The sequence below is a fragment of the Phyllostomus discolor genome, chromosome 6 (assembly GCF_004126475.2).
Source record: "Phyllostomus discolor isolate MPI-MPIP mPhyDis1 chromosome 6, mPhyDis1.pri.v3, whole genome shotgun sequence".
In the NCBI taxonomy this organism is placed as follows: Eukaryota; Metazoa; Chordata; class Mammalia; order Chiroptera; family Phyllostomidae; genus Phyllostomus; species Phyllostomus discolor.
In genome coordinates, this window is record NC_040908.2 from 83,930,433 (window position 1) to 83,953,766 (window position 23,334).

The following is a 23,334-nucleotide window of genomic DNA, read 5'->3' on the forward strand; positions in this document are numbered from 1 at the left end:
ACTGTATCTGTTTTACAGATAAGGAAACTGAGCCAAAGAGAAGTTAAGCAACTTGCCCTAAATCTCAGAGTGGTAAAGAGAATGATGGCTCCCCTCAAAGTTATCCACTTCCAAATCCTGGAACTTGTGACTATTTTTCATTACAATGTAAAAGGAACTTTGTAAATGTGACTAATTTGAGGATCTTGAGAGAAGGACACTATTCTATTTACCTGGGTGGGCCCATTATAATCACGAAAGTCTTTATAAATAAGTGAAAGAGGGAAGCTGGAGAGTCAGGTGAGGAGATGGGACAAGGAGGGAAAAGCTGAAGATGCCACACCCCCAGCTTTGAAGATGGGGGAGGGGTCACAAGGCGTGGAGTATAGGCAGCCTCTAGAACCCAGCAGAAGCAAGGAGCTTCCGGAAAGAACATAGCCCTGCCAATTCATTTTGGACTTTTGACTTTCAGACTATAACACAAACAATTTGTGTTTTAAATTGGTAATTTGTTACAGCAGCAGCTGGAAACACACAGCTAGCGTGTGGCAACAGCAAAGTTATGGGCATTGCCCTGGAAGGGGTAAAAAATCATGTCATTTCACCCTATTTGAACATAACTTCACCTTTTCCGTCCTTACCCCGGAGCCACTGGGGGAGTATCTCCCAGTGACCCACCCTCCCTAACTGCTGCCCTGACCACCTCCCCAGCTTCTGTTCTGGGCAGCACCTTACTCTCAGCCTTCTCTTCTAAGGACCACTGATGTCCATCTCAGCACCAGTGTGAGATGAGCTGTAGTTGAGGCCCTAGTGATGCAGGCAGAATTAAAGGTTGAGAGTTCGCATGGGCCTGTATACATGGTATGGGTTTTCGGTAAAACAGCTTCACCCTAAGGCATCAAAATCTTCCCAGCACAAACAGAAAGTGGAAGAACAACTAAGTGTGTGGCTAGGGGTGGGGTCCATTCCTGAACACAAAAGCAAGAGGGGCAGTTGCTCAGGGACCAATCGGTGTGATGAGGGGAGGGGGCAGTGAGCCAGTCTCTGCCCAGAGCATGGGAATGGCACCAAGCACTCTGGAGCGTGATCCTTAGTGCTAGCCAGAACAAAAAGGCTGCCTTAGAAAGCAGGGGGCTTCAGAGCACCCCCCTACAGGGACATGGGGACATGTGGGAGGGAGGGGGGCAATAAAATAATATATAAGGTCCTTTCCATGGAACTTCTGGACTTTGCTGCCACCCTGTGGACATAGCTTAGAAGGACAGGGTTGTGGCTGCCGCTGGCCAAAGATGGACACCAATAGTTTAGCTCTCTTTGCAGACAGAGAGAGAGACAGGAGGTGGTACTGAATAGGACAGACCCAACAGAGGTAAGGATAGGCCACCCAAGTTTTTCCAGTACCTATACATTTTCCTGCAGCAGAAACTCTGGTGGTTTTATGGAAGGGCTCTTTGCAGAGGAGATGAACGTGTTGGGGTGAGGGGTGGGGAAAGGAATGGGACAAAGAGGGACACAGTGGTGTGGGATGCAGAGGCCTGAATCTAGCCTGGTGGCAACAGGAACTTTAGCTCCCACTAGCCTTGTGGTGAGTGACCAGCTCACTTTGCCTTGTCCATATCTGAAAGGGGGACCAGAAGGATAAAGGCCTTTCCTCCACTCTCCCTGGGAGGAGTTCGCACCCATGAGGAATGTGAGTGAGCAGGCTGAGGAAGGGCTGACTTGCCCTGGCCTCATGAGTGCCTTGGGCTTTTGCCCCCCACCGGGAGCGTGATGCCTGCAACACCCAGGAGCCAGGTCCTAATGTGCTAGCCGTCTGACAGATGAGAGGAGTTCATGCTCGTCCAAGGTTTCACAGCTAGGACGTGATGGGACAAAAGCTCACATTTTGGACAGCCCACTCATATTGTCCCCATAAACGTGTAGCAGAGAAGAACGAGAGTGAGTAGGCTTCTCGGTCCCGGCTCTGGGTGCCCTCCCAGGGCCAGTCTGATGGTGGTAACTGCAGCAAGGCTTCTGTCCCTGGGCTGCCCCTCCCCAACCTAAATAGAAGTCTCTCTTTAAAGGCTTCTAGGAAATGAGACTCCACTCTCCCTTTTAGAGTCCCAATCTAATTCATGTCAGGAATATGATTATCAGCAAGTTCTTCCTACCGTCCAACTTCTACACCTCTTCCTGCAGGTCAAGTCCATTTATAAAGTCTGTTAAACAAAAATTTTGAACTTTCATGGCTGCAAACCTTTTTAAAAGAAAGGGTTTATTAGGCCATTGCTAGCAGAAGAAGGGAAGAGGGGGAGGAGGAGGAGGAGGTGGAGGGATGAAGGAGGTGGTTATGTCGGCTCTGGGGCTTGGGGCTTGGCGCCTATTTCCCCAGCAGTGTGGCTAAGTAGGAAAGGCAACAGTGCTTTGCCAGGAGTTTTGTGTATCTATACACCAAGTGGAGGGAAGAGAGATGTAAGCCTTTCTGAAAGGGTTTACATTCACTGTAGACAAAGAGGATGGATGGCAGAAGCTAAAAGAGGACATTTCTGGGGTAGGTGCAGAATCCAAGAAAGAAGAGTTTGATCTCTTGGATAGGTTGTAGGCAAGTCCGGGAAGTTCATCTGTAAATCAGAAGCAGAGGCTCCTGCAATTCAAAGGTGCCTGTTTATTCCCTTTAGAATAATTGGGAAATGGCCACCTGGAAATTAATCGGAAGTTTCAATATACACTAAACAGTGTGAGCAGTCTTTTGTCAGAGCGGCCCACAGCTATTAACAGGGTAACTGTTCTTTCCTTTTCTTAACTCTCTGGCCGCTGTAATTTTAATTTAGAACAGCTCAGATTTTTTTTTTTTTTTTGGTCAGTTCCCAGATAGAAGAGATAGAGGATGTGGAAGCAGGCTTCTGTTTCAGAGAGGGGTATTCATGGTCTTTAGAGCCAGGGTTTGATCTCAAGCCATGGCAGGCAGGGCTGGCCAATCACAATCCTTAATAGGAGAGCTTAAATTATAGAGGACTGAGTTAGAGGAAAGAAAAAAAAAAAACAAAAAACCCACCCAATTCCCAGCCACTGGTGCTGCAGCTGATAGGTAATTATCTGCTGTTTGTGTGCACTGTGGGCTCCCTACTCTGCCTGGCAGGGCGAACAGTGTGGGCTGGGGAGAAGGCCAATGAGTTGGTGTCAGGTCCACAGAATTGTGGGGCCCTTTCCAGGCCCTTCTCGACTTCTCCCTGCACCCCGACCATCCCTCCCCTACTCTCCAATCAGGGGAGGAGCTGCCCTCTCTTGCCCACCGCCCCTCCCCACAACACTTGGGAGGAGAGAGGAGTGATTAGCATGGGGCATTGTCCCCAGATAATGGGCCCCCAGCTGCCGCTTGAAAGAAGAGACAAAGCGCCCGGCCGCTGCACACGCATTATCCCCTCGTTAAATCTCTGGTTATTAGATTAGATTCCAAATGTATTGATTCAGAGACTAGAGGGAGGTGGGGGAGGGAGGAGAATCTGGCTGGGGGAATGCTGAAACACCTCTCCACAGGCTCTCCCTCCCCTCCTTTACCCCACCAGGCAGTTGGTCCTCCTCCTAGTCTCTCAGGGAAATCGCCCTTAAACCCATCTCCTGACTCTGAGCTCAGCTACTCTCCCTGGACTATCCCGAAAGCTGCAGAACATCCAATCCAGCCACGGGCCCTGAGGTCATCGAGAGAGAGAGAGAGAGAGAGAGAAGAGGGAGAGAGAGAGAGATGAGAGAGAGAGGAGAGAGAGAGAGAGAGAGGAGGGAGAGAGAGAGGAGGAGGGAGAGAGAGAGAGAGAGAGAGGATGCCATCTTCCAGCAGGAAAGACAGCCTCCTGAGATGCCTACAGTCTCCACAGCATAGAGCCCTACAGAGGGCTGGGCACTTTCAATAGCTTTGATCTGATCTTTTGAGTAGAAGTGACAGGTTTTGGAAAGTGAGTAGATGGGAAAGGGAGGTGAGAACTGGGAATATTCATAGGTGAATGGAAAGGAGTAGAGATGAGATACAGAAGCAGCAGGCTTCTCAGAAGCATTGAGAAAGACAGGGTGGTGTCTGATTTTCTCTCTCTGATCAGGACAGAGGAGAAGGAATGGACTAAAGTGGCAGGAGGAGGGAAGGCAGTGGATTATGGGAAATATAACAGTTGAGAGGGGGATTCTGGGTCTTCTCATATCCCAGGCAGGGTAAAGGTCTCCTTGGGAGAAGTCCAAGGTCAGTACTAATGACAAGAGTTAGTACAATGGGGATTCCCTGGCCATAGCCTAAGTTTCCCATCCCTGGGAAGTGCAGCCTGGATGTGGATGATGAACTGATTGGCTGCGGTTAGTGGAGCAGAAGATGTTCACACGTGGCAGCTCATTCTTGAGGTGGTTAATTGGCTGCCTCAGTGCTGGGCTCTGTTGCCCCAATGATTGCGGGTGAAGGATGGGGAGGGGGAGATGAGGAATCAATAGGTTGATTAGTCTTACTAGTTCTCTGGTTGGACGCTTTGTCAATAGCTGCCCACTTACTGACCTGGCCAGCGGTGCATCGACAGCACCAGACTATCTAACTTTCTCTCTCTCGGCCTGAGACATGAGGCTCATCATGCAGCATGACTGGCCCAGCAAGTTCAAGTGCAGTGGGGCAGCTCCTGGTCCCAAGACCAGGCTCCAAAGTACGTGCCACAAGGACCATTCTGAGAGCATTGGATGAAAATCTCCACTTAGTATGAAGCAACAGTTGTGAATGGGGGCTACTCTACAACCCCATAAGCTATTGCTTTTTCTTGGGAGACCCTGATATCTACCACCAACAAAACCAAGGTAAATACAAAATCCTTAACTATACCAAAAGCACATATGTCTGGGTTGAATATTGCACTGATACCTCATGGTCATTCGCCTTAGGAACCAACAGCCAGCTAGACAATGTTTAATGAGCTTTTGCTGCATGCTCAGGAACCTGGGTGACAGGAAGCTGACAGAAGCTAAACCAGAGAAGCCCCCTTCCTCAGCTTCTAGGCTCTTTCAGACATGAAGCTCCCAAGGGCCCAAGGTTCTGCCCAGGATCATCTGCCAAGTGGAACTGCAGAGTTTGTGATCAAGGGAAGGTATAGCTTCAAGTGTTTCATTCTGAATCCTTTAAAATTGGCCAACCTGGAGCAAATCATTCCAGATATTACTTTGGGGTCCTTTTGCTTTACCTGGTGTGTTCAGTCCCTGTGTATGTTTTTCTCTGAGTGACAAGCAGCCCAAGACAGGGAGGAGGGACATGACTGGCAGAAGAAAGGGAGAAACAGAACAAGCCTCAGGCAGACACAGAGGACACTGAAATGGCCACTCCTGGTGGGTTCTGGCATTCTTTCTCTCTGAATGCTTGTTAGGGGGGATGCACTAATAGAGTTGGGATGCTGCTCAGCCTGTCTCAAACCCTGTATCTGGGAGAGGGAATCAGAAGTAACAAGTGAGATGAAAGACCATGCCCCTGATGCTGTCTCCTGCCTCCCTCATGGTCCTGCTTGCTGTGGATGTGGCAGGGGCTGGCTGCTGAGGGTTCCCAAAGGAGATTTAAAAAAAAAAAAAATCAAACCACAGCTGTCTCTGTCTTTCAAAGGCCAAACCCACTGGTGCTGGCCGTGGTGCTGATGTTCCTATGCCTCTGCAGGATTCTCTTGCAGGGGTACTGTGTGGATCCTTCCAGCATCTTTCCAGAAATCACAGAACTGAGTTGCCCTCTCCCCACCTCTCCATTGCTAGGTGTTCATGGCCCTGACCCTCCCACCTTAAGTCCCACCTCCTATTTTTTCTTCTTCTTCTTTTAAAAAATTAATTTATTTTTAGAGAGAGGGGAAGAGAAGGAGAAAGAGAGGGTGAGAAACATCAGTTGGTTGCCTCCTAACTGGGAACCTGGCCCACAACCCAGGCATGTGCCCTGACCAGGAATCCAACAAGTGATCTTTGGATTTGCAGGACGATGCCTAACCCACTGAGCCACACCAGTCAGGGCTGTTTCTTCCTTATAACAGCCATCATTTGGTCACCACCAACTCCTTAGGGGCAGGAAACACCAGACAATGGAAACCACAGGTAATCCTCCAACCTCATTTTCACCAGTAACTTTAAACCTCTTCATCCACACACCCAGATCCTGACAAATGGTCAAGAAGAGGGGATTTGTCACATTTTATTACCCCACTCCCACCATCTGATGACACATGAGTGTTCAGGGAAGTAGTTACAGGTGAGGTGAAGAAGGAGACATTAGAGATGGATGAACCTAATGCAGTTATCAGGCCCGAGTAGTAAAGAGTTGGTTTGCCTTCAATCAGAAAGCAACGTCGAGGGAGAGGAGGGGAATTCCAAAGTGCCTTATTTAGGAAGGTGCCAATGGGAAGACTGAGGCTTAATGCACAGATATATAGAGTGAAGTTAGGGGATACATGGGTTCCTTCTGATCTATGGCAATTTGTTTTAAAGCCATAATGGACAGATGGGTGGGGGGAGATTGTAAGGGTCTTGAACGCTAAGGTTTTGGGGGAGGAGTTAAGGCCCTGGTTCAGGATTGCTGGGATAAATTGGCATTGGAAACAGGGATGGAACTGTGTATGTGTTTTGAGAATATCTCTGGCATTCCCTGGGCCCTGAAATCTGCCATCCCCACCCTAAGCAGTACCTTCCCCCTGCTGGGCTGCACTCATCAGGAATACTGCCAGATGGACCAGAGTGTGACCAGGGTGATACTGTAGGCCAGCACCGCCAGCAGGTATACTCGGAAGAGCAGCCTGTCCAGCACGGAGCCCACGCGCAGCCAGTCCCGGGCCACCTCTCGACTCTCCTCTCGCTTCTCCAGGAAGTGCCTGATGGAGGCCAGCTCCTGGAGCAGCCCACGCACAGCCAGGGAGGCCTCTCGCGGCGGTGGGGGAGGGCTGCCTCTGCCCCTCAGGGTCTTGTCCAAGTCCCTGGGTCCTCCCAAATGGCTGCAGTGGTTTCCCATGTCTAGAAGGAGAAGAGTATTGGCAAGGGAGGGAGCCCCAGCCACATGGCCTGTCCCTTATGTTTCTTTAGCCTGTAGAAATTTTTATTATGAACAATTTCAGACATAAAGAGTATTGAGAATAACTGACATAAATATGTACCCACCATCCAACTCAAGCAACTTAAGAAAGCCAATACAATCAAAGACTCCTGTATTCCCCTCCTTAGTCATATCCTCCCTCCCCTCCCCAAGTCGCCAGCATCATGAATTTGGTGTTTATGCTTCCCATGCACTTTTTAAAAGAAACTCATGGGCTTTCCCTAGCAATTTGATTTCCATTATTTCACTTGAGCTTTATAACAGCCCCATGAAAGGGCAGAGTAGGGTTAATAAATATCCACACTTTTTGTATAAATGTGCTAAAGCTCAGAGAGGTTAAGTGACTAGCATGTGGTCACACAGTTGGAGCAATATTTAATAGTGGTCACCAAGGGCTAGATATCTAGAGCCTGAACCCACTGTATTCTCCATTATGTGTATTGCCTCGGCACCCTTATCTCCATGACTGAATCCTCCTGCACCAGAAAACACACCTTCAGATAGGGCTGCTTTCACCAGGTGAGACTGGGCCTTAGGCTGGTGCTCGAGCTCAGCAATTTTCAGTAGGTGTGCTGAGACACACAGGTGCTGCAAGAATTTTTAAAACATGCAATACCTGACTATTAGTCAAGGGCACTGACCTCTTTACCCTATTGTCAAATACAAAAAAAAAAAAATGACAACAGCTAAAACAGCAATAGCCATCCGGTATGAATGAATCAACTTATACCTATTATTTGTCAGGTCTGCTAAAAAATATACCATATATTTTGGTGTGCTGCAGAATTTTAGTAATTAGTTTATATATGCCATGAGAGGAAAATTGTTGCTGTAGCTCATTAGATCATGTTGAGATGGTCTTAGGTTAATAGAACATCTGTAAAAGGCCCAGCCTTCTCGCCAGAAGAGAGGGCAAAAAGGAGTGTGGCGGGGTGAAGTGGTTTCAAACACTAGCTTCGAGTCAGATGGGCCCGATTTCAAATCACGCTTTACCAGTTCCTGGCTCTGTGACTTAGAGCAAGCTATTTGGCCTCTATGTAACCCTGTTTCCTCATTTGAAAAATGAGGATGAGAATCCTAGTGGGCCACCACTGGGATAACTCACAGAAAATGCTTGGCACGTGCCTGGCCCCAAGTGCTCAAAATATACCAACAAACTACCCACCATGACCACAGCAAATGGCTGCTGTATGAATTCCTCAGGGGGTATGAGCTCCACACTTAGTGTCTCTCTGCACCCCTGTCTCTCTGTCTCATAAGTAGTTAAAATTCTAAGGTTCTTTGAGTTGATTAGAATTAGAGAGTTTTAGCCCTAGCTAGTGTGGCTCAGTGGGTTGAGTGTTGGGCCTGTGAACCAAAAGGTTGTTGGTTCAATTCCCAGTCAGGGCACATGCCTGTATTACAGGCCAGGTCCCCAGTTGGGGTGTGGGAGAGACAACCAATCAATGTATCTCTTGCACATCGATGTTTCTCTCCTTGTCTTTCTCCCTCCCTTCCCCTCTCTCTACGAAAGTAAATAAATAAATTTTTAAAAAGATTTAGAGTGTTTTAGAATTCCTGGCTGCAATATTTAACCACATGTTGCAAGGAGTCAGATAACTACCTGGGGGGCATTAATTTGACCCAGTTTGGGGTCTTCAGAGAGAAGCTACTCTCAGCCAGAAGGTCTCAGCTTGGCCTCTGGGACTCCTACCCTTACCCTGTCCACACACCCAGGCTGATGAGAACATGTGAAGGTGTAGAAAGATTGACATTTTGGGCTGCTCCTTCCTGATGAGGTTGTGTGTGGGGTGCCATGTGCAGGGCACCACCTGGTTCCCAGGCCTTGCCCAGGCTCTGGGTATGGCATATACTCCAGAGACCCTCCACCATGTCCCTGCATCCAGGTCAGAAGTGGCCCCTTCATACAGGACTCCCCTTTCCCTCTCACCTGAGCAATCATCACTCTTGGTGGCTTGGGAGGTGGCAGGGCACCTATGGGAAGTTGGCTGCTCCCCTAGGCAAAGCAGCAGGGCGACTTTCTCGAGAACCAGGCGCCGCAGCCAGGCAGGCACAGGCTGCTGCAGGTCTTGCTTGTGCACCAGCCGCACGATGAGGATGGTTTCAGCCAAGCTTATCACCAGCAGAGCCATGCACACAACAAAGTAGACACCTGTGTGCCCCGGGCAAGGGGGGAGAGAGGGGGAGACACATACAGGAGGTGGGAGTGGTCCATTCCTCGGGTCCTCAGCCACACCAAGATCTTCCTCAGGAGCAGGCCTTACCAATGAGGGGAGTGCCGATGGCAGTGGCTGGCAGTGTGTCAGACACAATGATCAGGAAGACAGAGTAGCCCAGAAGGAGTGTGATCTTGAAGGAGACCCTCTCACCACTCTCCGGGGGCAGGTAGAAAACCCACAATGTCCATGACCATGAGGAAGATACTGGGCAGCAGCAGGCTGACCACATAGAACAGGGGCCGCCGGCGGATGACCACCTGGGACCAGGAAAGAGCTCTGGAGGAAGTCGGGTAGGAACCACCCAAGGATGGGTGGTGCCCAGGAACCACACCCCATCCCTGACCCCCTTGCTTGGTGGAGTTTTCAACCTGCTTTGGCAGAGAAGGACATGGACAGCCCCAACATCATGCCTCCGGACACAGGCTTATGGCTGTTCAGGATAAATGAGGAAAAATTCAGTTGTTGTCCATCTACCTCATTGAAGTGAGTGTGAGATGAATGTGACCCTGGACTTGGGCAAAGGTCAGGGTCACATTCCTGACCCATGGGTTCCTCCCCATGTGTCTCCATAAGGGTACCTGGGTATGATGATCCAGCAGTTCTGGTCATTATTTCCCCACCTCCACTCCCTGTTCCACTCACACTTAGAACTTCATTTCTGCATAGCCAGTCACTGCTTTCCATACTGAACTTCCGGAACTGGGTCGCACCCCCAGAAGCTCCCACTCGCCCTGGTTCATGAAGACGCTCTTGTCGAACTCACCTTTTCTTGGTGAGCGCCACAAGGAGGATGTTGATGTCCTGGACTGAGAGGAAAGAAATAAGCCAGCTCTGGGGTCTGGTGTCTGGAGCACCCACATGGCTTAGTATATTTCAGCTCTTAATCTGCACCCTCAGTTTCCTCAGCTATAAGCTGAAGTAGTTGTGCATACTGTACCCATCTATGTAGTGGGGGCTGTGGTGAGGGAAATGAAGTCTTGGATGAAACACATAGCAAAATTCAACAAACCAAACAAACCTTTTCTTAAAAAGCCCTCCCACCAACGCACACACTTTTTGCTCACCTTTCTAGGTTTTCCTGTTAGATTTACCCATTTAGAAAGTGAACATAAGTCAATACTGTTCCCCTTTGCCTTCACAGAGAAGCCTGAATAAGGAAACAAGCAAAATCCCCACTTATGGAATAATAGTTTAGTGTCTCTGTGTCTATACTAAAGAAACAGATATACACACATACTAGAAAGACAAAATATCCATTTCAGCAAGACTATGGGAAAGACCTAAAAGTCCATCAGTCCAGAAAATTACCTAATAAACTCTAACCTAATAATCCAAAACCATGGGGTTTATTCCACAGCAGTCAGAATTTATGAGGGATATCTAAATATGCACTAACTTGGAAAAAATGTCCTATATCTGTTGTGAGTAAAAAGAGACAAGGTAGCAGTAGCATAATGATATTATATAGAAACCTATAATTTCCATGTACTTCCCATAGATATGTTATATGTGTGTATATGCAAAGGATAGAGGAGGATCTGAAGTTTATACTGCGAAAGTTAAGCCTCGGTGTGGGGAGTTGTGAAGAGTTTGAAAATGAGGGTAGAAGTCAAAGTTCAAAGATTATTGTAATTTTGGGTTTTGTTCAGGAAGTCACATACTTTTGCAACTCACAGTGAATGTAATAAAATTAGAATAGAAATGGAGGGTGACTTTTTGCAGTAGTGTGACACTCACTTCAGTAGACCTGAGTGAGCACCTAATGTTTGTCCACTCAATATAAGTCTCTCAGTACCTTGCCTGTGCCAGGGACTGTGATGGGCATCTAATGGTGGGAAATAATCGTGTCCCTGCCCCTCTCTCAGTTTATATCTGGTAGAGAAGTAGACATAGAACAAGAACTTACAAATGCAATAGAAGTGGAAGAAAAACAGGAGGCTATAATTTGGGCATTGGGATGTCTAGTGTGGGGACTGATAGGGAGCTTCTCCAAGGAACTGACACTGAGGCTGTGATTCAAAGGTGAGTGAAGGAGTTGGCCAATCCAAGTGTGGTTGGGGGCAGGAATGGAACAAGAAGGAAGCAGGAGAGGGAGTAGTAGGGGCAAGGTGGCCTAGGATAGGAAGCAGCATGTGATAAAGGGAAAACAGAGGCACAGTGGGCATGGGGAGGAGGCAGCCAGATCTCAGGGGAATGAGATGAGGCTGGAGGAATGCGCTGTGGGCCTGCCCAGACTTTGCAGGGCCATGTTGGCCAGGTGGAGGATATAACTTCTGTTTGTAAGTGCTGTTCTGTAAGTGCTGGGAAGCTCTTGAGGGTTTTAAGCACAGAGAGATATGATGAGATTTACATTTCAATTAAGATCTCCACTTGCTCTGAGGAGCATGAATGGAGGGGACAAGAATGAAGGAGGGGACCCACTAGGAGGCTACCACAGAAACGTGGGCATGAGGTCAGGGAGGCTGAATTAGGGGAGGGCGCATCAGTGGAGAGAAGTGGGTGGCTTTGAGAGACACTGAGTGCCAGCTCCTGATAGTGATATTGGGAAAGTATTGTATCTTACTGGGTGTCTTCAGTCAGTTTACATGGTCTCATTCAACCAGCATAATGACTGAAGGAAACATAGGGCTACCATATTAATCCCATTTGGAGGACAAGGAAGCAGTGGCTCAGTGCATTAAGAAAACAAGTGATGGGACTATAACTGAAGGAACCCAAAACACTAATTTAAAAGAACAAAATCACCCCTATGTTCATTGCAGTGTTAGTTACAATCTCCAAGATATGGAAGCAGCCCAAGTGTCCATCAACAGATGAATTGATAAAACAACTATGGGCCCTGGGTGGTGTAGCTCAGTGGATTGAGTGTGGGCCTGCAAACCAAAGAAAGGGTCACCAGTTCGATTCCCAGTCAGGGTACATACCTGGGTTGCAGGCCAGGTCCCCAGCAGGGGCACATGAGAGGCAACCACACATTGATATTTCTCTCTCTCTCTCTGTCTCCTTCCCTTCCCCTCTCTCTAAAAATAAATAAATAAAATCTTTAAAAAAATAAAACAACTATGGGACATTTACACAATGGAGTTCTACTCAGCCATAAAAAAGAAAATCTTACCCTTTGCAACAACATGAGTGGACCTGGAGAACATTATGCCAAGTGAAATAAGCCAGTCAGAGAAAGATAAATACCATATGATTTCATTCATATGTGGAATCTAATGAACAAACTGAACTAACATGCAGAACAGAGACAGACTCATAGATGATAGCTAGTTGGGGGGAGGTTAGAGGGAGGAGGGATTGAGCAAAAGGAAAAATGACTCAAAGACATGGACAACAGGGTGGTGATTGCTGGGGGGAAGAGAGTATAAGGGGACTAAATGATAAGGGAAAAAACATAATAACGTTATATATTAAAAAATAAAAATTCTGGAGATGGATGATGCTGATGGTTGCACAGCAACGTGAATGGACTGTATACCACTGAACTGTATGCTTAAAATGGTTAAAATGGTAATTTTATGTTAGGTATATTATACCTCAATAAAAACAAATAAATCAATTGCTTAAAAATAACTGATTTTAATATGTTTGGTTAGACTTCTGAAGAGATTGAAAGTGTGAATAAAGAACAAATGGATTTTAAAAGGTTCAAATAGACTACCTAGGAATGAAAAATATATTATTGAGATTAAAGCTCCATGGATTGGCTAAACAGCAGATCACACATAGATGAAGAGTCCAGTGAGCTAGACAGCAGATCTGAAGGCACTGTTTGGAATACAGTCCAGAGACACATAGGTAGAAACTATGTCAAAGTGGATAAGAGACATGGAGGACAGAATAAGACAGTCTAATCTGTATCTATTTGGAATTTTAGAAGGACATGATAAAATAAGAAAAAATATTCAAAGACATAAAGGCTGAGAACTTCCCAGAATCATTGAAAGATTCCAGTCCTCAGATCCAAGAAACCCAGTAAATTTCAAGCAGGTTAAAAAAAAGAAAGAAGGAAAGAAATCCTCATCTTGATATCTTAAGTATGAAATTGTATAACATTGAAAAAGAGAGAGAAGATTATAATGTCGGTCACTGAGGACAGTAAAACTATTTGGTTAAGCAAAAAAAAAGAAATTTTGATTGGGCATATGGATGGATATGGATGGAAGTCTCACAGGAGCCCCAGAACCTGTGAAATTAATATTGGGTATTTGTAAAACCAGTAAAGCACCCCTGTAGTCCACTGAGTACCATTACAAACTGCATGTCTGTCTTAAACCTCATTTATGTAGATGAGGGAAGTGACATTCTGAGCAGATCTTACTCATATCACCGCAGTGAGTGGGTACAGGGTAGAGCCAGGACCAGAACCCAGGTCTCCCAAATCCCAGAGTGGTAGCTGTGACTGCTTTTTCATTGGTATCTTGCTGCTTTTCTTTAAAATATTACACAACAACAGCAAAGAGAAACAGATTGTGAAGAAAGTACAGGGAATAGTTCCAGTTTATCAGAGAACTTATTGGTATTATTCTTGTGCCCCATGTATAGAATTTAATAACTGTTAAATGAATACATTCTTACACAGTGTGCAATGTCCCATCTCTAGGAATCAATGAAACTGAAAAAAAAAAAGAAAGAAAGAAAAGAGAAGGAAAAGAAATAAGTGGCAAGTAAGTAAGTTGGGTGAGGGAGACTGCATCCAGGATGTGCTCCTCACTCAGGTGCCCCTGGCCCCCGCTGAGCCCCAGCCTTTGGAGGGCACCCCTGTACTCACTTGTGTGCAGCCAGCTGGTGAACGTCAGGGAGCAGTTCTGTACATCAAAGGGGAAGTTGTAGATGTCGAGGCTGCAGGCAGTCACCACCTGGAGGGGCTTGTAGTTCTGGACCTCACCGTGATGCCGGACATACACATATGGGATATCTGGAGACTTCCCCACGTCCACGCTGGCCAGGAAGAAGGGTCAGTTTGGGGCTTAAAAGCAGATCAAGCCCTGAGCCACCCAGCGGGGAAAGAAATTCAGGAAGGGCCAAGGCAGCAACATAGTTTTACATGGACTCTGTTTTTTCTAACCTTACCTATCTTAGATAATGCATGGCTACTTGTCATGTATTCCTGAATAAAGGCATTTCTCCTTCATCCCTCTGGCACCCTAGCCACGAAAGGCAGGCCTGATCCGTGGGCTCCAAACACCACGGACTCCAAGGAGTATGTATACTTAGCTGTGCTTATGCTGCCCCCTCTATCCTGCTCAGAGCTCTACTCCCAGGATGATCAGTCCCATGGCAACGGGCAGGTTGGTGGGTTCCACCCTGAGTTGAGTTGTCCTGACCTCCCATTGCTAGAAGTCCTGTGAAATGAGACTAATAATCTCTGGAGAAAAAGGAACTAGAAAAATCATTGAGAAGAATTGGGGCAAGGCAGAGACTTTGTTCTGCTTTCTCAGCAGATTCCTGACCCCTGGGGTCTCCCAAGTGACCACTGTGGCATGCAGTGGTCTGAGCCCAGGGTCCTGAGCCTTCGGCCTTCTGTGGAATTGGGCTGAGAGATAAGAACTGAAGACTAAAGCTGCTTCACTGTGGCCAGAAACTGGAATGTCCCGGAATCTCTCTGGCCTGAACTATGCAGGGCACAGACTCTAGGTGAACTGCCTCTCGTGAAAAACAGTGTGAGTGGCACCCCCGGATTTGGGCAATGCAGTGAGTCCTGGGCAGAAGGTGACTGCCCCCCCCGCCACCTTCTCCTTCTGTTCATCTCCCCCAGCCATGTTCTTTGCACTAGCCCCAGAAGCCCAGGTACTAAAACCTGAAGGAACCTGAAGGATGGGGAGAAGGAATGTTGACTGGGACCAAAGAGACAATGTCTGGTTGCTGAGAACAAAGGCTAGTGGGACCCACTTCAGATTGAGAGTGCAATTCATGGCTGATCAGGCACATGTGTGACTTGAGAGATGTCACTGTCTACTAGCCCCATATCTCCCCTGTGGCCAGGAACAGTGGACACCACCACCACCACTTCATTCCTTTCAGTAACGTTACTGTCCCTTGCAGCTGTCCCTCATTTGGCTATTATAACAGTGAATTCCTTCACTGTCTTCCTTTCCCCAGGAAGGGGCCCATGGATCAAGAAGTGCAGAGTTTTAACATGAAGCATAGAAAAAGAGGAGTTTAAAAAAAAAGGCAGGGGGAGAGAAAGACAACAGGGAATTTGGACTGCAACTAATTGACCTACCACTCTACAAGTCTGGGTGTGACATCCCAAATGCAGCAACAGTGACCTGGTCTCCCTGCCCCAGCCTTCCCCAGCCGGGAGCTATCTGGCCGCCCAGCATCTGAGGGCAGTACTCACAACTCATTGATGAGAATGTCTGGGACCCAAATGCTGTCTGTGGGGATGGAAAGCTTGGTGATGTTGTCGAAGTCCTCAGGGTTCCACAGGAGGAACTCGTCAGTCCAGTACTAGAGAAGGAGCAGGAATGGTCAGGGGTAGCCCTCTCTGTCTCAGCTGGGGGCTGTCCCCAGCTCAGGCCAACTTCACCACTCAGTGCCAGGAGACAGGTGGGCATCTTCTTGGAGAAATCTGGGTGTCTTTGGCACCCAAAACACTCGGGTACCTGAGAGCCTCCCACCTCTGCACTCATGCACTCCCTATATACAAACACAACATAGCTATATCCTCTCCTAGTGAAAGCATTCAGTCATTTCTAATGTCTTGAAACCCCTGCCACCAACTGAGGGATTTTAAACAAATACTTTCTTGGGTCTTGGTCTGCACATATGTAAATGGGGATAATAGCAAGCACCTCACAGGGCAGAGATGGTTACTGCTAAGTTTGGTCAATGCATTCTCCACTATCCTACCAGAATGACTGACCTAAAATAGATCTGTGTTTTATCATTTCACATTCTATTTGAAAACATGGGAAAAAGATGGTGGGTCAGTGGAAGTGGCCTATGAGGACTGGCCTACTAAATACTGCATTGGGTGTATGCTTCAGAAGCATATAGTCTATGTTTATTTATGATCATTGATAACTAGACAAAATAGTGTGAAGTGAATATAAGCATGACTAGATTAAAATAAGAATATCTTTCAAATCACTAGGAAAAAAGCAAAGAACACACATCAAAAAGGTTATAAAATAGAATATAATGGATAATACCATTACAGAAAGATAAAATGTAAATTCTATCATGTCACTGTCTTGCTTAAAACTCTTTAGTGGTGCCTCATTGGCAATAGGATGAAGTTAAACTTTGTGGTCAACAAAGGCCTACATAATTTGTCTCCACCATTTTTTTTTTGCCATGCCTCTCTGTGAAGTCTACACTCTAGCCACATGGAATTAAATGCTGTGGAAACCTCCACATCTCTAAATACTCTGCTCCCTCTCCCATACTGTAATCTCTGTCTTCTTTATCAAGGTGAGTCTTACTCACCGTTCTAGGCTTAAGGCACTGTCTATTCACTCCCAAGTAGGCGTATGTGTTTCCTCTGTGCTTTCATACTTCACATCTTGCCTTGCTGCCTTGGGGTGGCTGCATGTAAATGTCTGTTCACATGTCTGTGGTCTGCGCTAGTCTGTGAGCCCATTGTGGGTCTAGTTTGTGTCTCTAATTCCAGTCACTTAGTCTGTAGTAGACTGGCATCCCCTGACTGCTGGGGCAGACAGGTGACTCTAGAGGTCCAGAGGTGGCATCTAGGCACTGTGTCCCAGGAAAAGAGTCCCAGGATGCCTATTCTAGCTTGGGTCCCTTCACCTGAGGCAGTGTGTGCTCAGATCTCTCTGAGACAGAAAGGGAACAGTGTGTCAGGAATCAGCATCTGGATGCTTCTTTTACCCCACTTCTGTCCCATGAGCTGGTTGTGGTGCAGTGTGTCCAGGAAGGGCAGGGGGAGATTTAACAGAGACCCTTGTATGCCAGGCATATACCCAGAGGCTCTCTCAGGCTTGATCTCGATGAACTGCCCTCATCTCCCTGCCTACCCTCTTCTGCCTCTGCCTTGAGTGGCTTTGGCTTCCCCTCTGTTCTGACACTTTCCCCACATGCCCAGTAACTACCACAGCAGAACACACCTGTGGACTGCAGCCACCACTATTTGTCTGCCCTCCCCACCAGCTCCAAGCCAGAATTGCTGCCAAGGCCTCAGAAGTTCCACATATCAGTGCCTAACCAACGACCATCAGCAGCTGGAAGACTGGGAAATCGCCAAAGACATGAAGACTGAGTGGATGGATTTATCCTGTTTCAATCACCCAATTTGGTTGTTGTCCAGTTTGGCTTAATAGAAAGAAGATTCTCTAGCAATTAGAGCTGTTTGAAAGTGAAGTAGCTGCCTCTGGGTCCCCAGTCACTGAAGGTGTTCATTCAGCAAAGGTTGGACACGCACTGGTTTGGGATGCCATGAAGAACTGCAAGACCCAGAGCGGGTTCAGGGGATTCCTCCTCCACTGATTTTTCAGTTCCCTTCCACTCCCAGTCCTGAGTTAGGGGAGCCCAGACTTCTGGATCTCATGCTGAATACACCCATGAACCTCCCCCCACCTTCCCTCATCAAGGCCTCTGAGGTTCCCAACACCCTGGGGTGGAGCAATCCTTCCTGGAAGGGTAAGTTCTGCCCCAGGAAATGAGGTTGGGGGCAAAGGGCTGGCCTGCTCACCTGCCGGTACCAGATGTAGGTGGTCAGTACCTGATTCTTCTCATCCTGAGAAAGGAAAGGGAGCTTGGCTTAGGTGGTCTTGTGGGCTGGGGTCCACCCTGTACACATGAACCCCAGGAAAAGCTGCTACTTTGTGTTCTATTTCCTTGAGAAGTGAGAGTGAAGAAAAGGGGCAGGAGAAGGGCCAGCCAGGAAAAGTTGGTCTTTTACTAGGATGCATATAGAAAGAAATACAGTGATTTCTTCTTCAACCACATAGACGTGTAGTTATATATCTCCTATTATATCTACTATGTTATATATTTTACATATATGACATGCATAAAGTAATAGAAGATAATTCAAAGCACATATAACAATACTATATATAGACTATGTTTCTATATATATATAGACTTTATATATATACACACACACAAACACACACAGACTTATATCTATCTCCTGCCCTAGTATGAAGTCAAGAGGTACAAAACCACACAGAGTAAAAAATTCATCACTCTCCCTCTCTCTCATACAATTAGCAGCTTCCCTTTCCAAAACGACCACATGGACAGCAATGGAGACTGTGAAGTCAGCTTCTGCCCACCCTAATCCAACACAATAGCCTGAATCTCTGCAATTGCCTTCTTGTTCATCTCTGCCCAATGTGTGACCTCCTGTACTGGGCAGTGCACCCCACCCTACTAGTGTAATTGATGAAGGAATCAATTAATTAATTGATTTATGATTAACTCACTCCTCAACAACCATTAAGTAACACCCACCATGTACCATGGACCTGTGTGATGTAGGGCATGGAGGTGAATAGGGTGGTCTCAACCCTCACACAGCTTACAAAGGGAGACATGGTACAATGTGTGAAGATCCACATGTAGCAAGTGACCCGCTGGATGTAGGAGTGTGGGAGAGGCAGTCACATAGGTAACTCCAGTTTCCTGGTTTGGGCAGCTCTGTAGGAGGTGAGTGCTACAGTCTGTCCCCAGCCATGATGCCAGGCCCCAGATACTATGAGTACTTGAATGTCCACCATGCTGCCCAGTGGATGACTTGGTTTCACATGGCCTCCCACCTCAACCTGCCACCTCTGAGCTGGGACACATTGGGGCTGAGCACTCACCATGCTGAGGATGGCATAGACAATGACATCAATGGATACGGTGGTTGGCTTCCTCCAGTCCCGCACGGGTCGCACACCCTTCTTGTAGTTGGTCAGGAGGTGATCTGACAGCTTGTGCAGAGTGGGCCTGGAGGTGTTATGGGCCTGGAGGCCTCCTCTATGCCTGGCTGGGAAGAATAGTTCACAGTGGACATCAGAGCCTGAGTCACCTCACTAGATTTGCAGATAACCCCACAAACTGAAATTTCTACTTTATCTGCAGAGATTCCTCCATAATTCAAAAGTATTATCTCATAAGCGTAACCTACATGTTCATTTACATGAGAGACAGAGCTAGATTGTAAGAGAAGGTGACACAAGACAGGTGAGATCTAAAGTAGGCCAAGGGCCAAGAAATGCTGAGAGAAGAAACCTGCTCAGAGGAGGTCAGCCCTGGTTGAGGGGCTCTGGGGAAAGAGAGGAGCTGGCCCTGGGTGTGTGATACTGGAAGGTGAGAAGGGTACCAAAAAAGTGGTTCCAAGTGCATAATTTCTAAGCCCAGAGGTCTGCAGGAGGGTTTGCCGTAGTCAAGGTCAATCTCAGTGTCCACACAGCTTGTTGTCTCCTTGACCTCAACCTGCAGCTGACAAAAAAAGAAGGGTGGACATCCAGTGAAAAATGACAACTCCTTTCCTGCCTGCAAAATCCACTCCAAGAAGTTCCCCTCTCCCATATCCACGTGTACACAAACTCCTGGGAGAGGGTTTGCCAGGTATCCTTTTTGGGTGGGAAATTTGATGAGGTTAGGAAGAGGGTTGGTGTGAGGTGTGGAGGAAGCAAAGAGAAACCAAATTGTTCCAGAGCAAGAGGCCTGCAAGGGCAAAACAGTGATGAGAAAACTGACCTCCTAGGCCCTACCCCAATTCTCTGGGGATTTCATGTGCACCTCAGATGTCCTTCTGGGAAATACTAGAAGCACTTCCTGAAAGGTGACAAGAAATATGAAAGTAAAAGGCATTTTTTCAGGGAGAGGAGCACCCTAGAAGACCAGGGTATGGGCCACAGAGCCTTGAGGGGACTGGCAGGGTGAGACCAGAAGGCCTGGCTTTCTCTAAAGAGCGCTGCCTCTTCTTCCATCTAGTCTGTCATGTATGCAACCTGTGCAGCACATTGGTCCTACAGAGTCCCCTTCCTGCCTCTCACTCACCTATCTCTGATAAACTTACAGCTTCCCTCAGGACAGAGAAGAGCAGAGAGAGAGAGGAAAGACAAGAGAGCATTTACTGAGCATTTCCTTTGAAATAATGTCACTTAACATTATTCATTTCAGTCTTAGAAGAGCTCCCTCAGTTGTCTGTCATGATAGCTCACTTCACAGATAAGAATTCCCAAGGCTCAGAAAGGTGAGTATTGTACCCCGAAAGTGGAGGAACTGAGATTCAAACCCAGAGCCCTGTGTATCTTCACTATAGCAGCAACAGCCCAGATACTATTGCCTGGGATTCAGACCACTTGGAGAGGGCCTTGGAGAAAGGGGCCATTTCTGGGAGGGAAGTGCCAGGAGAGTCATAACTTTGTAGCCAGGCTTGATTGTTCCACTGAGCTTCCCTAATAACAACTCACAGGGCTGAAAAAGCATCATGCCTTCAAGCCCTGCATATCTGCCCAGCCCCGTGTACAGCCTAGTTGTGCCCCAGCCCCAGCTTCAGCCCAACTCTGGCTGAGAAGAAAACCTTCTAAAATGGGGAATAAATACTATCTGCAGCAAAGGAAACAGATCTTTTGTTTCCTAAAACAAAAGACCTTACTAAAACACCCTGTATCCACATTAGAGGCAGGACGGAGGGGCAGGAATTCAGAGAGAAGTTTTGAGTTATTGGAGTTGAGCTCTGAAAGGAAACTTTGGGAAACAAAGACCCAGAGAACCCATGCAACAAAACTGGTGAAGCTGAGGAAAGATGACTACCTTAGTTCTGGTCTCCATTCTGCTGCTAACAAGCTGTGTGACCTTGAATAAATCATTCGCCTGTCTGGACCACACCATTCTCATTTATGACACGATGGGGTGGAACAAATGAGCTGCCTTTCGATGAGTTTAGGGGCAGAGCAAAGAGGAGAGAAACCCCTCTCCTGCATGTGTCTATGTATTTCCAATACAGCAAGTTGCTCCACGCCCCTCAGAAAGCTCTGCTCTCACCCAGGGCTCAACCTCCTCAACTTTCTAGCTGGACCATCGTACCTCAAAATGCTCTTATGCTCATATGTGTTACGATTCCTGACTTTCCTTCAGTCATTCCCATTCAAAAACCCAACTTCCCTCAAGCCTGGGAGGAATCAAGCACCCCCTACCGCCCCTCTGTAGATAGCCAGCCAGTCCTACTTGTCTTCCATCACTGCCTTACCTTCTCCCTGTGTCAGGAGCACGGGCAGAAGTAAGGCCAGTAGCGTCTGTGGCACCTTCAGCAACATGGTGAGCTCCGATGGCGTGGGGGCCTTGGAGTGGACTGGTGTTTAGGGTGAGTCCTGTCAAAGGCCAGGATGTTTGCACTTGGCCAACCTCATGTCCCAGCCAGCCTGCCTCTCCAGGCTGCTCCCAGCACCTTCTGAGGCTGTATCCTCACACTGCCTGGGCCACCAGGGTTGGGAAGCTGCCAAGTTTTCCTGCAATCAATCCTTCAGCTGAATCAGGTTTCAGGGTGGGAGGGAAGGGGATGGAACCACTGAGGGAGGAGCCTGCCCTGTTGATGTCATTCCTCTGAAGCTCCGTCCATCCATTCTGCCAGGTGGGGGGTCAGTGGGCTGCAGAAGCCCCTGCAGCAAGAGTACAGCCTGTCTGCTTGGAGGTGCTCCAGACCACTGCTTTGCTTTACATCCCATGGCATGTATTTCCCAGCATTGGGCTGGGGCTGAGTGGGGTGAGGAGGAAGAGCAGTAGGGTCACTCTCTTGTGCTACAGAGTGACAGAGTGCCCTTAGCTAAGCAGGTGACTGGGCATCCCTCAGACAGAAAAAGGGGACCTGGAGTCACCACATGTCTGCCTTTTTGTCCTCATCTAAATGTGTTTAAATATTCAAGAAATAATATATATACATATATATACACACAATTATTTTTATATACTATATAACTATCATATATATTATTATGCAAAGTTAATATGTATAGTTAAAATAGAATAGCAATACATGCTCACTGTACAAAAAAAAAGAAGAAAAATTAAAATCATCCAAGAATTGCTTACAGCCTGGAAACAGCCACTGATCATATTTTGGTGTATATTCTTCTATAATTTCCTTCTGTAGTGTGTATATAATGAAGTAAATATACCATACATATAAATTTGTATCTGGACCCTTTTTTTTGCTTATTATCATATCATGTGCAATCATACATTTTTTTCTTTTAAATATGGTTTTCTTGAAAGAATTGTTACTTTCTTTTTTTTATTAAGTTAAATAGGCACATATCTATCCCTCATGTACCCAACCATGTGCCACCAAATTGTCTGTGAACAGAATTGTTATAGATTTATACTTGAAGGCATCCCACCCCTACTTCAGCATTTGGACTGATGAGTCCACAGATGTGGACTTTCTGTCTCAAGTGTTTTCAAGGTGAGATGCACCTGTACCAAAGTGCAAGCATGGTGAATTTCAACCACAGAACACTTCCATTCCTTTTAATCCCCTTTCCAATGTACAATAGGCTGGAAACACTGCAAGAAAGAATTTTCTGAAGTTTAGTTGTTAAAAAAACCTACCTTGGTCAGAGGTAAGTCCTTCTTGGTTCTGTCTGGATTTTTCCTCCTATTCGTTCATGTGCACAGCAAGATGTGCATATAGCATTATACCTTTTGTTGATGGGGTCCCTTTGCTTGGCCATTAGCCAGGGTTTGGGCTCGGGATATTTAGTTAAGCTCAAGCCTGGGCTACTCTTTTTTTAGGTCATGTGTTCTGTCACTGCACAATCTAGAAAAACAAGGAAAACCAGTTCCAAGAGTTCCTTTTAAGGGAATGGAGATGAGGAGAAGTGGTAGAATAGGAGAAAATAAGGGACCCTAAACTCTGACAGAATTTAGAGAGTCAAATCCCACTGCCCTGAAAGAAGATACAGACTCCAGGCTTGAGAGCAGGACTAGGCAAGGCAGGAAGAGGCAGACTGCTGTGCACCTCCAGGCAGACTGAGTTCTTAAAGAGGCTCAAACTCAGAAGGGCTCCTTTGGATTCCTCAGTGTAGCCTGGAGCACAACATCTGGAGTGATGAACACAATTCTCAGGCTCATGCTCACCTCCACTGCCACTTAGAAATCTGCTGCAGGTTTCTAGAA

The 23,334-nt window shown here is 47.0% G+C and overlaps 1 protein-coding gene across 1 annotated transcript; it reads right to left on the minus strand.

Annotated features, from left to right (window-relative positions):
* Positions 1–6,152: 6,152 nt before the first annotated feature.
* HTR3A (5-hydroxytryptamine receptor 3A) lies at positions 6,153–21,613 on the minus strand. The gene is given in 11 exon segments (XM_028517011.2): positions 6,153–6,951; positions 8,961–9,182; positions 9,295–9,421; positions 9,423–9,506; positions 9,894–10,037; positions 10,039–10,055; positions 14,024–14,193; positions 15,596–15,705; positions 17,909–17,953; positions 19,029–19,195; positions 21,410–21,613. Coding segments are annotated over 11 exon segments (1,452 nt in total). The 5' UTR covers positions 21,477–21,613; the 3' UTR covers positions 6,153–6,652.
* Positions 21,614–23,334: the final 1,721 nt, after the last annotated feature.